The 15372-nt window shown below is 37.0% G+C and overlaps 1 protein-coding gene across 8 annotated transcripts in view; it reads left to right on the plus strand.

The window, feature by feature from the left end:
• Nucleotides 1-15372, plus strand: part of Rbp6 (RNA-binding protein 6) — a 564515-nt gene that overhangs the window by 437903 nt on the left and 111240 nt on the right. For all 8 annotated transcript variants that reach the window (XM_089730415.1, XM_089730414.1, XM_028174640.2 and 5 more), the window contains one exon: nucleotides 2770-2818. In XM_089730415.1, the coding sequence (XP_089586541.1) occupies nucleotides 2770-2818 (49 nt within the window). The remainder of the gene's footprint in view (nucleotides 1-2769; nucleotides 2819-15372) is intronic.

Raw genomic sequence — 15372 nt, forward strand, 5'->3', positions numbered from 1 at the left:
TTTCATATTTAACATTAAACTAAATAAAAATTGATCATTACGTTTATCAAATTCCGGACATGAACAGAGTTTGGATTAATAATTCTACATATTGTCATTTATTCATCATTGCTAATATCGATAACTAACAATGGCCAACTTTTCTAGTAATTCAACCTCGTACTTTACTTTCTTAATGTAAAACTAGTAAAATTAATAGCTATTTGTTTGAAATTGTAAAAAGCAGACCTCACCATCATTATACCTATCTATCTTTACTGCAAATTTATGTTTAAATTCCCAAAATATCTTAAATTCAGCGTACCATCGGTCGGCTCCCTAAATCTCTATTTGACTTTTCAGCAAACTTTTTCCAATGTGACCAAGGTCTCATTGAATTTGTCTTTCCTTCTCCGACAACTTCTCAGACAACTCTTTCTTCTAACGCTGTTTGTTAAGACTATAGACTGATAGATTTACTACTTATTTATTGCACTACCTTATCATATTACTTCTGACTCCACTTCTGTTCAATACGAGCAACTATGTCAGGAACTTTCATTTTATTTCTTATTTCCGTGTTCCTAATTCTATCTTCAAGCTTACTGCCAACATACTTTTCTCCGTCGCCTGTCGACATCTCTCAAGTTTTGTTTTCTATATTTATTTCTAACATCGCCGTATTTTTTAGTAATTTTATTTCAATTAATTTTCGACGTTACCCTCGCAAGTTAATTGATTCTTCGAGCACATAAATAACAATGAGAATAAATTAAATCGATAGGTAATCACATACAAACATTAACTCAAAAGACACCTTGGAGGCTTAACATTGATCACTGAGCCAAAGTTCGGTTTCACGGTAACGTCGCCCCAGGGAGTGACCCCGAGGATCGGTCGCTCTGGCCTTGTCGCACATTGTAGATTGCTAATACGTAAGAAGGTAATGGAGCAAAATAGGCCTCACAAATTGCCCGTAACAATACCGCATTAGGTCACAATCTATGTCGCTGGAATCTATTGTTTTTTATTCAGTAAACCCTTATCGATTCGAACACAACAGACGATATTTTCCGTATGAAGGTAATTACTATTGTGATTGAACTATTTTCTTGACGTGTATTCAATAAATTTGTCAGCGTTTGACGTTAATTATATTTTAGTTCGATTATATACGTTATGGTTTTATTGTTGTGTCGTGATGTATGCTTTCAAAGCTAAGTGCTTTAAAGATGTATCATTATTTTAATGCGATAGCTAACTTTACAAATTAGTATTGTTAAATGAATATTTTCCAATATTTTTTAAAAATAGAATGAGAATAGAATGAAAAGCAGAGAATGAAATGAATATTTTACGAAAATAAAATAAATCAAACCGTGTTAATATGTAAGGTAATTTTGGTTGGACCACATCGTAAATCCAAAGTCATTGGTATTCATCAAGATTTAATTAAATAAATAAAAACATTTACAAATTTAATTAAACAACGTTATGATTAGTCTTAATTAGTCTACACTTAGGTTGTTTGGCTTTACAATGTTATAATCAAGATTAATTTGTGAACTTCCGGTCACAAAATAAGCGGTGATATTCACATTGCTTCCTTGAGTACTTCAGTAGCATTTACCGATTTAAACATATGTTACATATTAATCCAAAAAATATAGCAATTATCTTCAAATATATATCAAATATAAATAAATTTCACGACCACTCTGTTAAGAGTGACACGACTGAGAAGAAGAAGAATAAATAAATTTAAAATTGACTAGAAAATGACAATTTTTTCTCCTCTCCTCCTCATAAATCCTCATTCGGTAGAGTTAAAAAAATCAAAAATATAATCCAATAAATTGCTGACTTGTTTTACGTACTAGCTCTGCACATCACTTATATTTTCTATCTCGATACACATTTTATTTTCAAATAAGATATGACCGCGTCCTCGCCACAGAGACAGCTCGACGGGTGCATAATAAAAACAATTCCTTCTCTAACAAATCACCACTAAACAAACGTTTCTGCAGGTACGAATAATTCAGAAAAAGGTCACCTGTTACGGTCTTTCGACATCGATCATCGGGAGTACGATGCGTCGACCTCCCCGCGTAATGTCGCCCTGGGGAACGCCCGACGAGGCGACTCTGAAGCCGAGACAAAACCCACGGGCCCCTCCGTCACGGTGAACTTGCCCGCTTTTGTAAGCCCAGACTTTTTTCAGAGCGGGTTACTTCGTACGGACCCGCGTACCCTTTGGCGCGTTGTGATGATACGCGTCGTATCTGACACGCTTCTGAAAACTTAATAAGTCCGAATTCATAATTAAGTCGCATATACAATTACGTACGGGTTCTACGTCACGCGTCGGCATCAACATGAATATTTACGATGCAATTTCGTTCCGTTTCAGATTTATCACTGTTTGTTAGCAAACGGGGAATTTTAAAAACGTTCCTTCGGGACTGAATTTAGGTATGAGTACGCTAAGTCGCGGCACGAGAGACTGGTGACAGCGTATCTCAGCTAGCGCGCATTGTTCGTAACCTAACCGTCGACTTTCCATTTATTTCTCTATGAATACGTTATTACCTGCTCGCCCCCGCTTATCAAAGTTTATTTGCAGCGTGTGGTTTACTCTGTACCGGTGCTTATTCGTTATTACAACGCTGGAGTGTTTTATTGCTGGGGCGGAGCTTAAATCGTGCGCGTCGTCCTTGTAATTCGCTGTTTTTCTCGCGATCATTTCACGATTTAAAGTTTTATTTATGTCTTCCTTCCTTGTTTCAGATCGAGGACGCAATGCTAATGTTTGATAAACAAACCAACAGGCACAGAGGTAAGAAAATTTCATATTTATGTTGAGCACAAGCAAAAGTGTTGAAGAACAGAAATAATGAAATGTAGAGGAATTTTTTGTATGTTCAATAAAGTAAAGGCTATTTTAGCTCGATTACATATACTCGATAAAAAAAGCTCAAATGAATAGATAGAAAAAGTTTGAAGTTTAATAAAAATCAACATAAATACTAAAGGTATTATTTTGAATAGAACTATCTTTTGTATCCCGCGGTTACTCCACATTAAATTATAAGGCGTTGTCATTCTTTTGGAATACAAAAGTCCATCCAAAAACCTCTATTCGTAACAACAAGTCCACTTAATTAAAACTAGATGATGACCGAGCTTTTCTCGGTTTTTTTTTGATAACGCCAAATTTTCGGAATATAAATCGTAGCTAGATCGATTTATCGCCACCGAAATCTTCTGTATACTAAATTTTATGAAAATCGTTGGAGCCGTTTCCAAGATTCAGATTATATATACAAGAATTGCTCGTTTAAAGGTATAAGATTACTTTTACGGTTTAATTTGCGGTAGGCGACTACTTGGCTGTGTCCATGGCTTTGCTGGCGTTCATGAGCGACGGCAACCATTCACCATCAAGTCGTATGTTCGTCTGTCTACAAAGGCGAAAATAAATTTGGTTTTTTTTCTCATGATATTGTATTATTTCCGACCTTTCTATTTCCATATAATTTTCGTGGTCACGGACGATTAAGGTGACGATTGACGATAAAAAATGCGAGATCAAACCCTTAAATGAGGTTTTAATTATGTCTTCAAAACTGAAGAAAATACTAATTCGATCCAATGTTTAAAATTTAATAATTTATAAATTAAAGACAAACTCAAGCAACGAAGTTTCACTATAATATATATTCTTTTGCTTTCATGATAATAATAAACTAGCATTAAAAACCATTCGACAAATTTTGCCATTAATAAAATTTATGATAGAAAAAATAACAGGAAACGAAAGCTTGCATACTAAAGACGGAATCATATCATTTTCGTATACGTCTCGCCTCATTTCTTTGCGTCTGCGCCACAAAGTCGTTTCTAGTTAACCAGTGACGGATAAATACGAGAACGCTTCGACCCCTCTATGAAAGATGACCAGATTAAAGAACACCATGCCACAGGCCTACCGAGGTTTTTCTAGGACTGGTCTCTTGGTAATGGTGGGGGGAGGGGAGTTCAATCTATGGTGGACATTGTGAGATTGTGTAGAAATACTGCTTCGAGGTGGCGTCGTCACTAAACAGGCACACCGTTTTCGGTATTGTGCTCCCTCCCCATGTTACGACTATTCCCTGCTAATAAATAACAAATCGACGCCCGAATAAAATATACAGTTTCCTTGTGGAGATTTCGTATTATTGTAAGAACGAAACCGTAGTTTCGCACGAATTCTGCCTCTTTCAATCTACATCGTTGTTTTGTTTCATTTTGTTCGGTAACGCAAAGTGTAAATTACGATAAACAAAGAATAAACTAAGCAACGGGATGTCTTGTACTTGATACTTTCTTAACGCGCGGGACGTATACTAAAAATCCAAGAATTCTATCAAGGGTCATCGTTTGCTGGCAAATGTATCTTTACCGTAGTTACAACAGATACAGTGTGAATTTTGCTCGTGTAATCCCTATTACACAAAAACACGTTGACCCAAATATTCAGGCTCGGCGAAACATCGTTGCGCCGTCATTTATGCAAGTTCGCAAAAACGAATCCCGCTTACTTGGAGCCGAGGGAAAAACGGACTTTTCTTGTCGCTCTAAGACATAAAACAATTTATCTGCGCGACTCACAACTTAAAACTTTTACGCCTTTTACGTGTCATTCCATTGCCAATGATTTGATTTAATGAACAGAAAAAATATTTCTGGTAGAATTCTACATAATATTATATCTCCAACATTTGACGATATCCTTAGTAATGGACACCCCAAAATAATATTCCAATATAAGTGTATTCCTTAGATCTCCCCAAATGCCACTGTCGGATTATTATACTGGAGAGTAATCAGTTGGGTCGGGTTATTTTGGCAACAAATGTAAAAAAGTATTTGCTGTTTACGTGTATCAAACTCTGGCAAGAAGCAACCCAAACGGGTATTCAAACTGAATATGAATGCAAACTGCCCCGGCAAACGCGCGAAATGGCGAAAATCAAATTAGGTATGGCGTGAATACTTCACGGCGACGCCGGGAAAAAAATTGAAATCAAATATTCATTGACTTTCAACCGGATAAAGCCGGCCTACAGCCATTTCAATACATTTTATTATCTATTTTGCGTAGTGCGGCCCCGATACGACGCCTTAACCCTACTCTCATTCGCATAATTCGTTTATTAGTAACAACTTTTCTAAAATAGATTTTGTACTTGGTACTCGGCAGAAATCGAAATTCACAAAATCGTGTCCAAAAGTTTACTCATTCCAAAATCGCTATTCGATGGCGTTGTGTGAGTTAAAGTTTCGTGAGGCTTATTTTAGGCTCGTGGTACAGGATAAGATGAGGTTCTCTGAATTTGACCTTTGGGATAAAAAGGGGTTGAAGTTTTAGTGATTCAATTCGGAATATATCTCTTGTACCAGAGTACATCAAGCTTGAAATGAGGTTCAACTTTTACGGGAAGCAATATCAGTCACACGATTTGAAAAACTTATGTTTTTATGCACCTACCCACTCGTATATTTTATTCTGCTATTTATAATTATATGAAACCTGGTGATATATGAAAGCTCTTGGATTTGCGAAAAAAAACCTTTTAGCCTTTTCAGTACATTAAAAATGTCCAAATAATGTTTTTAATGGCACCCTTTACTTTTTATTTATGACGTTTCCGCAGAAAAAATAATTAACGGTGTCCATTCACAAAGGCTTTAACACTGGCCCATTCAAAAATTAATCTAAACAAAACAACGTTCAGGAGAGCTATCATTTAACATTCAGATATTATCGGTGGTCTATAAAAATGATTGGGATTCATCTTGTCGAGAACAATGCTTTATACGTATATTGTATAGCCGTGTTATACAGTATAGCAAGGTATTTTTCAATTGACATTTTAATAGCTATCATATGTCGACATTCAAGCTCTATGGTGGAAACGCCGTTGTGCAAAAGGAAAATACGAAGTGAGACAGGAGTTCATAAATATTAAAGAAAAAAACTAGCGCAACCAATCTCTGCGGGTTGGATTCCATTTGGTCGCACAAGCCGCCTCACGCGCCTACGGGACGCGTTTCTCCGTCTGCTAGCGTGAAAATTTCACCTCTCACTTTGCATAAGAGTAGTGTAATCCGTATTTCATTTGGGGAATTTTCTGGCGTTACACGTAAAGACTATCGCCTGAATCATAAATGGCGATCGTTTACGCCGAGTGTCGTAAAATTTTTACTCAAAAACGGACGAGTATCAAGATCTTTCAAGTAAATGTTTTCACGCATTTCAAGACGTTTATTCGTTATAATACTGTAGAATAGGGATCGCAGCGCAGAAAATAAAACTTCCACTGTTCCAAAATCTTCAGTTATAATAATAATTAACACTTTTATTACGTCTTGCTCATTTTTCAACCGTCCTCGCCATCTTCCAATTCTCTGTCATTCTGTCTGTCATTCTCTTCTCTCTTTCTTTCCGTTTTCTCTCATTCACTTCTTAACGCTCCGTTTCACACTCTTTTCATACGTTCCGTTCTTACCAATCCTACAATACTGTTGATAAAGTAAGAAAAATTCGTACATTCATATCGAATTTTTGAAAATGGTTTGTAACCTGGATGCAACTACCGTTATAATCCCAGTAGAGCTCACATTGATTTCTGTATTGAGCGCTTATCTGTATTCAATTCACTTCCCAAAACACTTCAATTTCGCTATTTTTATACAAGTCGAGACAATTCTAATACGAGCAAAGCTTCTGGAGTGGAGCTCTCAAACTGTGCGAACGATGTTACAAGTTTACTCCGCACGTCGGTACAAAGAATGTTGACCTTAATGCGATGTGCATAAGGAGGCGTTTAAGAGAAGCAGGAGATTGTAGCGCAAGTGCTAAGTGGCTGCACGTGGCTTCCTCCCCCGGGAGATACGGGAATACACCGGGCTTAGATGCATCTTGCGGGAAACCAGCAGCTCCTGTTAATATTACGTGTATTACAATTAATTCAGTTTAAAACAAACTTGAGACTACACGCCGCGCGTTTAATATGAGCAGGATTCCATAGCTTTCAACTTACTTTAAGTATCTTGTTCAGCCCGAGTGCGAAATAGTTTTCCTATTACTATTACTAACGAATTCCTATTACTATCACAGTTGGCTATTTACATGAGTAGGCTTATTACAAACCGGGATAAGTGGCGATTGCTTGTGAGCGGTATGGCATAATATATCCACAGCAACTATACTGACTGATGACACCACCAAAGTTATACGACAAAGAGCCCATTACTATCAGTTGTACATTTTTATTACTATTACTTTTATTACTATTCTTACTGGTGGTAGGACCTCTTGTGAATCCGCATGGGTACCACCGCCCCGCCTATTTCTGCCGTGAAGCAGTAATGCGTTTCGGTTTGAAGGGTGGGGCATCCGTTGTAATTATACTGAGACCTTGAAATTATATCTCAAGGTGTTTGGCGCATTTACGTTGTAGATGTCTATGGGCTCCAGTAACCACTTAACACCAGGTGGGCTGTGAGCTCGTCCACACATCTAAGCACAAAAAAAAATTTACTAATAAATTACTTGCACAAATGATTAATTTAGTTTATTCATTGCGTTCTATCACAACAATGATAATATCCCAACCTTGATCACAGTCCTAATGTTTTACAAGTCCTTGACATTTTATTTTCGAGACAAGAACGTCCTCCGTTTTGATCTAACGCTATTTCCATTTATCTAAAGCCACGAGACAGACTAAAGCTCTCGTACCTATCGTCTCAAGACGTGATTACAGTTTTAGAACTACAAACAGAGGCGCCCAAATTGAAATGTCGATATTCAGCGACGGCTCTGAGTTGTTGTTTCTCTTGGGAGTAGCGGTTGCATCCACGGCGATGCATCAATACTGGAATACGGTGTCAGCTTTGAGAAACAAAATAATATATAATTGAATAAAAAATACTATGTTCATAATCTAAGACTAAAGATGACTGTGACGGTGTCAAATTTTTAAGCATAGGCAGTATGCCATTTTCACTCTTTTCTGTAACTAGTTGTCGCACTCATAAAAAAAATTGGACGCGGTAATTTTTTTTTTGTACTTCAATGCTTACCGGTTTTATATAATATTCATGTAATCGCTATCGTTTTGAAGTTGAGTAAAGTAGTAACTAACAGCGCCATACAACTAATAATGCAAATATCAAAATTATGGTTAATAATTTAATGAATTAACCAGCGAACGGTGTGCTCCAATATTAATTAATCCGTTAAATTAACACCAAAAACTACACCGCTATTTGATAATCTCATACCCGACGTACTAAAATATTAACGAAACTGTACCGATGGGGAAAACGTCTTGCAATAACAGCATTTGCGCGTTAGTACGAGAACCAAAATCCCTTTGGGATAACGCCCGGGAAGTGGTAAGCATAGAAAATGCCCTATATTTTAGAACGTCGTTGTTTACTCGCTTTATTTATTATTTTGTTTACCGTTTACGATGCTTCGTATCCACAGGTGGTAAAGTCTTGCCTCTTATGCTAAACTCGAAATAAGAATTTCGCTTGTATCATTATACTTCCCGGTAATAGAACGTTTTATGAGAAAGCTTTTGGTTTTCGTTTACTTTACTGAGACCGTCTAATAAAATAATGTAAATATATTGAAATCGAAACAGATAATTTAGTAATGATAAATCTAATTGTTACGATTTTGATGGACAGTGAATTTCGCGAATTAAATTTCGATATTAAAATTTCGAATTTCGAGAAATCACATCTCACTAAAATCCGTGATCACGATAACTATAAATACTCAAAGAGTCTGTATATGATGTCAGAAGTACGTTTGTCGTGTCTTTTAATCACAAAAACTATTAAGCTGCTAGTTCAGTTTTCAAAATTTAAAACTGGAACTGAATATTTTACGGAAGAATTACTGGTGGTAGGGTACTTTGTGAGCCAGCACGGGTAGGTACCATCGCCCTCCTATTTCTGCCGTGAAGCATTAATGTAAAAAATGTACTGTAAACACAGAGATTTTATAACTCATGTCTCAAGGTGAATTTCGTTGTTTACGTTGTTGATGTCTATGGGCACCGGTAACCACTTGACACCATGTAAACTGTGAGCTTGTCCACCTACCTAAACAGTTAATTAAAATTCTACCTACTATAAATAGCAATCCAATTTGACTTATGATTTAAGAGAAAGGCAGCTAATCGATGTACAATACTAGCACGCAAACATTTCTGTCATTTTTGCAATACATCTCGCGTGTTTCCTTAAAAACGAAACATCAGCCCGGCTGTAAGATCAATACGTCTAATAATTCCATTGGATTCAACAACAATAGGTCCTCAAGAATGGTTAGCGATAAATCGAAACCACGGCATTGATCGTCAATAGGGCATTAAGAATCTAACGCTTTCACAATTTACATTAAAGAGTGTGTTTTAGCGAATCACTTCCTGTGGCAACGACTCCGTAATACTGTAAGTGCGGGAAATGACAAGTCGAAAACTGATTGACGTCGACGTCGCGCCGTTACCACTGCCAATTGAATAGTCACCTAAGCTAATAAAAATGTAAATTGAGTACCGGTTACATTGTAACTACTGCAAATATTCGGCTATCTCTAGAGTACAAGCAGATAGTTGATGGGATCTCAAATAAATTACAATTATTCCGTGATTTCGTGTCGTTCATTTTCGATTTTCGGTACGAATGGTTTGCTATGCCCTTAGCGTTGTTGACGTTCGTTAGCAAGGATGATCACTTATTATCAGATGAACCATACGCTCATACTCTGCCTTCAATAGCACTTAAAAAATACAGGGAATTCTCTGCAGTGTCGCAGTTCATAAGATGCGAGTCGATTCATAAGAATTTTTAATTTACCCTTGTTTCTTTTTAATAAGAAACAAGTCGCACTATTGCACTGGAGAATTCTATCATCGTGATTATTTTGGTAATGAACATTATAATGTAACATCGTTTTATGGATTACGAAGGCTAACAAAACAGACTCTTTGTATAATTGAAATTCTAACCTTAAATCTTAGTTTACGGCAATATTAATGTTCCGGCTAATAAAGCATAAAACTAAAACTTCAACCTCATATGCCAAAAGCGGCGTTAATGATGTCCTGTCTATGGACTTCCGTGTGCCCTTAACATCAGATGTACCGTTTACTAGTCGGGTAATTTACATGGACAAATAAATAGTAGCATTCCATAACAAATTGGTGAACCCATTCAAGTCCGCTGTGACTATGGCTAAGTCTAAAATACAATCTATACTAATATATAAATCTACAGTGGTTTTTACGGATGTTCCGTTATAACTACTGAACCATACATCCGATTGAGTTGAAACTTGGTATCCATATAGAAAATATATGTACTTAATGGATAGGCTAATATTTATATGGGTAATGGACTCTCTACACCAATTGCGGGGGCGTTAATGATGAGAATCTTTGTGGGCGTGAGAAATAATAATGTTAATTTTAAATGCCCAGCGAAGCGGACGGGTACAGCTAGTCGCTTATTAAAACTAATATTCGTGGCCTTAAGACAAAAACTTTCCCAAAATTTCCAACAAACAACTCTACGAAGTTCCAAATCCAATAGATAAACCTCACGGGAACGCACCGATTAACAAATCACAAAAATACGAACATTAATTTTATAAAATAGATTTAATAATTAAGTCAACACATTCTTGTCATTACGGTGGTGACACAAAACACTTACGCAACGAGTAATATCACGCAACTGTACAGATAAGTTTCCCTTTAAAGCATAACTAGAGTCCTCCTGCCGCATTAACACCAACTAAGCGAAAGTTATTCGCGCTTGTTTTGGTTATATTAAAGGATTCCTGGAATAATTATCACAAAGCGACTTACAACGCACCCATTTATTAACCATCTTAATTACTAAGACCAAGTTAATTACACAGGGCGAAACTTAGCGTCTAAGGAGCATAATGCTATCCTGTTAATTTATTAGGCGAAATGCTTACGGCAAAATCTTGGTCTCTTATTTTACTGTACGATATCCCCAAAGCGAGTACGAATGATTTCAAGAAGCCACCGTTAATGTCCCCAACTTTTCAGTAATAAAATTACGCTAAAAATCTTCGACTGCTTTTAACAATTACTTTTATTTATGACCCTAATAATTTACTGTCAAGAAAATTTAAGCAAAAGCCTTGATATAGGACGAGGGCGATTTTTCCAATTTTTTTTGTTTCTGGAATGGCGAACGAGACATGATTTTCCCATTAGGCATCATCAGAAGCAATTAAACATGCTTTCGAAATCTGAAACGTTTCGTTCATTGTTTTATTTGTAGGCTTAAAATAAAAGTATACGGACAATAGAGAATGCGGCCGGGCACAGAGGCCCATCTCATTACCTAGCTGACCGCAGTTGAGTAATGACGCTACGAACACCGAGTCACGCTACCGACGCGTTCCGTTCGTGCTTTTTGTGCCTTACCCATAAACAAAATACGAATTTATACAATTTGTTATCTCATTGTTTGTTTGACTATGAAAAGTTTAAATTATCTTTTCGCATTGTTTCCAAAAAGGAGGTCGATTTAGACAGACATTCATTTTTGTTTTTGTTGAAACTTTTGACGTCGCTTTATTGTTACTGTTTCAAAATAGGAATCGTAATGAATTATACAATAATGAAGACAATTTTTTATTTATTAAATTACGAAACAAAAAGCTGTTTGATTTTAGTGTGCGTTTCAATCGGCCAGGATATGGGTGGGTGCGGTTAGGCAGTTTCGCCTACAGATTCGCGCTCACAATTGCAATCAGCCTAATATGTTGAACAGTAGGTCCATCTCATTACCATGGGCGACCACAGGTGAATGATGGCGCGCTAGAGCCGACCGTTTTGTTTGTGGTCGATTTAACACCGTCGACAAATTGCATGTTTGCCACCGCGACCGAGAGGTCGTTCGAGCAACGAGAAATGTAATAATATTTTTGAACAATTTCAGTAAATAAATAAATAATAAAAACGATTCGTTCATGCCGTGTAAGCGGTTGAAATTTGCGGAATGAAAAATATTTAATTTCAAAAATTAACGAATGAAATTTGTTCTCGTCATTGAATCGGCCTCGCATGATAGAATTAAATTTGAAGAGATTGAATACATTTTATCTAACCAAGCGTTATTTTTGGATTCCGAATACGTACGCATTAAAGTCAGGTGCTTTTAGGTACCTCAAGCACCGGTCACCATCCTCGCCGAACCCGTCACTTGCGACGAAGGGCTTGACAAGTAAATTAACCCATGAACACAACCCACTGAGTTTCTCGCCGGATCTTCTCAGTGGGTCGTGGGTAGATTCTGCGAAGCACTGCTCTTGCTAGGGCCAGTGTTAGCAACACTTCCGGTTTGAGCCCCGTGAGCTCACCTACACGCTAGGGTGAAACTGAAATAGCCTCTCAAAGCTATCAGCATAGGAAGGGAAAAAAAATAAAGTTAGAATATTTAAATACTGTCAACATTTAATTTTGTTACAATGATACGCGAGCACTCGGAGATTTACAGTACAGAGTAAAAATAAAAGATTCTAAAAAAGTTCTTATTTATTTCCTTGTAGAAAGCGAACTAACTCTTGTTTTCATCCTCTTAACAAGAAAGTAATCTGTCGACCTACGTCGCGATAACGGGATTTTTATGTAACAACAACTCGAGTCGCGCCTACCCTCACCTAGCCTGGGGCTCTTTCGAAAAATCCCCGCATTGTCAGATTGTACTAAGGATTCTCAGTAATATACATTTTCCCGTGTTGGAATTACAGCTATATTTTGCTCATGCTACATAAAATCGGCGTAAAATTTCGCCGCAGCAACTCTTGTTGAAACCTATGGCCCCGCGTTAGGTTGGCACCGGAATAACTTCATACTGAAAATTTTTAGGTCGATGTGCGTGAATAACACACGTTTTACTCTTTAAAAATGTTACAGCGAAGAACGAAAAAATAGAAGTCTATTTTAGATTTGATTGTACTTGAATCAGAAATGAGAGGGCTCTACTCAGATAACAGTCAATTCGTCAGAGAATACAGGCAGCCGCGACCTCTAGATACCGCTTTTATATTCCGTTATCTCATTCTTACTGCCAAGATATCCACTCCTGAAATACAATCTCTCAGCTACTCTTTACTCCAGGAGCCTAATTCTGCTCTATTTTTAACACACTTTTCGTCAACCTCAATCCGTTCGATAAGCTAGAAAATACTTTAAATTAAATACCAAAAAATATTATTTTAATTTTAATGCGTAATGCGTTTCGGTTTGAAGGGTGGGGCAGCCGTTGTAAGTATACTTGAGACCTTAGAACTTATATCTCAAGGTGGGTGGCGCATTTACGTTGTGGATGTCTATGGGCTCTAGTAGCCACTTAACACCAGGTGGGCTTTGAGCTTGTCCATCCAACTAAGCAATAAAAAAAATAAAAAAATAACTTACTATTGATATTGGAGCGGGCTCTTTTTAAATTTACTATTCCATAAATTCTCATCAATTTCCTTCCGGTATATATGTTGGGAGTCCGAGCCTACCTATTTTTGGCGCAATTAATTAGTGTGTTCTAGTCTATAAGCCAGGATAGCCATGATACAATAATACTTTTAAGACCTCATACGTCGATATCAATGTTTTAGCGGCTTTCGAATTAATACCTAAACGCATACAGTATAATCGAATTAAAAAAATACTTATTTACTCTTTGGCTAGAAAAGTTAAAACCACGCTCCTATATTTTAAATTAGGCCTCGAAAGCACACACTGTCGTAACAATAACAACATCATCTTCCACACTCAGTTTTCCCAAATGCCTAATATTACTTAACCACTCGAAAATTATATACAAGTGTCGCGAGCAAGGCTTGTAACACGTCTGCAAGTAAAATTTAGTTAAAGTCGTCGAGGCAACAGGTGCACACGATGAGCCTGTTCTAGTCGAGTAATTATCATGAATAGAGTCCATGTTTCGCCGCCTTGCGTAATCTGAGGATCTAGGTTTTTTACTCCGGATTTTTTTTAATTTTTTTTTATTGCCATTGTAGCCAGACGAGCGCCTACTAGATGGTAAGTTGGTAAGTGGTCGCCGTCGCTCATGAACGTCAGCAATGCCAGCGGCAGAGCCAAGCCGCTGCCTACCATGATTAACATGTATTTTTTTTCATATAATAAGTATTACTATATAATATGTTAGAAGTATTATAATATCAAATGTAGGCAGGTTAGCTGACTGTATTATTGTATATCGACGCTTGAAAGGCAAACGTTATGTACTAAGCGTCAATGCGTGAACTTTACAGTAGACTAATTTAAAGTTGAAGTACCTGAAAAAAATTCTATTTTAACGAATCTAGCTGTAGGATTGAAATGATTTTAATAGACCTAGAAATATATTTTTTTGTGCATCGAATATGGTTATTGCTTATCATTTATGTATAAAACAGTTATTGTCGCTTAGTCACGTTTGCCTTTCAAGCGTCGATATTTATGTCAAAAAAACTGATGATACTGAAACTTTGAAATGATACGTATCTCGTTTTTACTATCGCATTACCCGCTACCGGGGCAGAGTTCATCCATACTACCTGGAGCCACTGCGGTCATCCTCGCTGTGTTTCCAGAGACATCCGGCTTTAGAATGAGCTCCCCTCCATGGTGTTTCCCGAGCGCTATGACATGTCCTTCTTCAAACGAGGCTTGTGGAGAGTATTGAGCGATAGGCAGCAGTTTGACTCTGCCCCTGGCATTGCTGAGGTCCATGGGCGACGGTAACCACTCACCATTAAGTGGGCCGTATGCTCGTCTGCCTACAAGGGCAACTAAAAAAAATTAAAAAAACTCACGGAGCTCCGGAATCATATAGTTAAAATCGTACCAAATTGTATCAACAATATTTAAATGGTAACATAATATTATGAATGCTTCCACGAACACTCAATTAATTTTAAATAAGCCAAATGATCGAACAAATAATTAATAGCAAATACGAAAAATGATAGGTTATTTATGATGCATTAACCATGACAGGGAATTGCCGGTCAATTGTTATTCAATATTTTGAGATATAGGTGAGTAAAAACGTTTGTTAAATAACCGCAGAATATTAATAATCCGTTTTGAATGTATCGTTTAAGATAATTTGAATTAACTACATTTTACCAGTCCCCGTATGGAGCGCCCTTTATGTGACCAATTTAAATCGTTTTATTTATCATATCGAAACACACATCGGACACTCATCGGGTGACATGTCCTGTTTCCGACAACGTCACTACATGACATTTTATTCACTTTTCAGTTAATTATT

Source organism: Bombyx mandarina, chromosome 10, assembly GCF_030267445.1.
Source record: "Bombyx mandarina strain Sakado chromosome 10, ASM3026744v2".
Classification (NCBI taxonomy): Eukaryota; Metazoa; Arthropoda; class Insecta; order Lepidoptera; family Bombycidae; genus Bombyx; species Bombyx mandarina.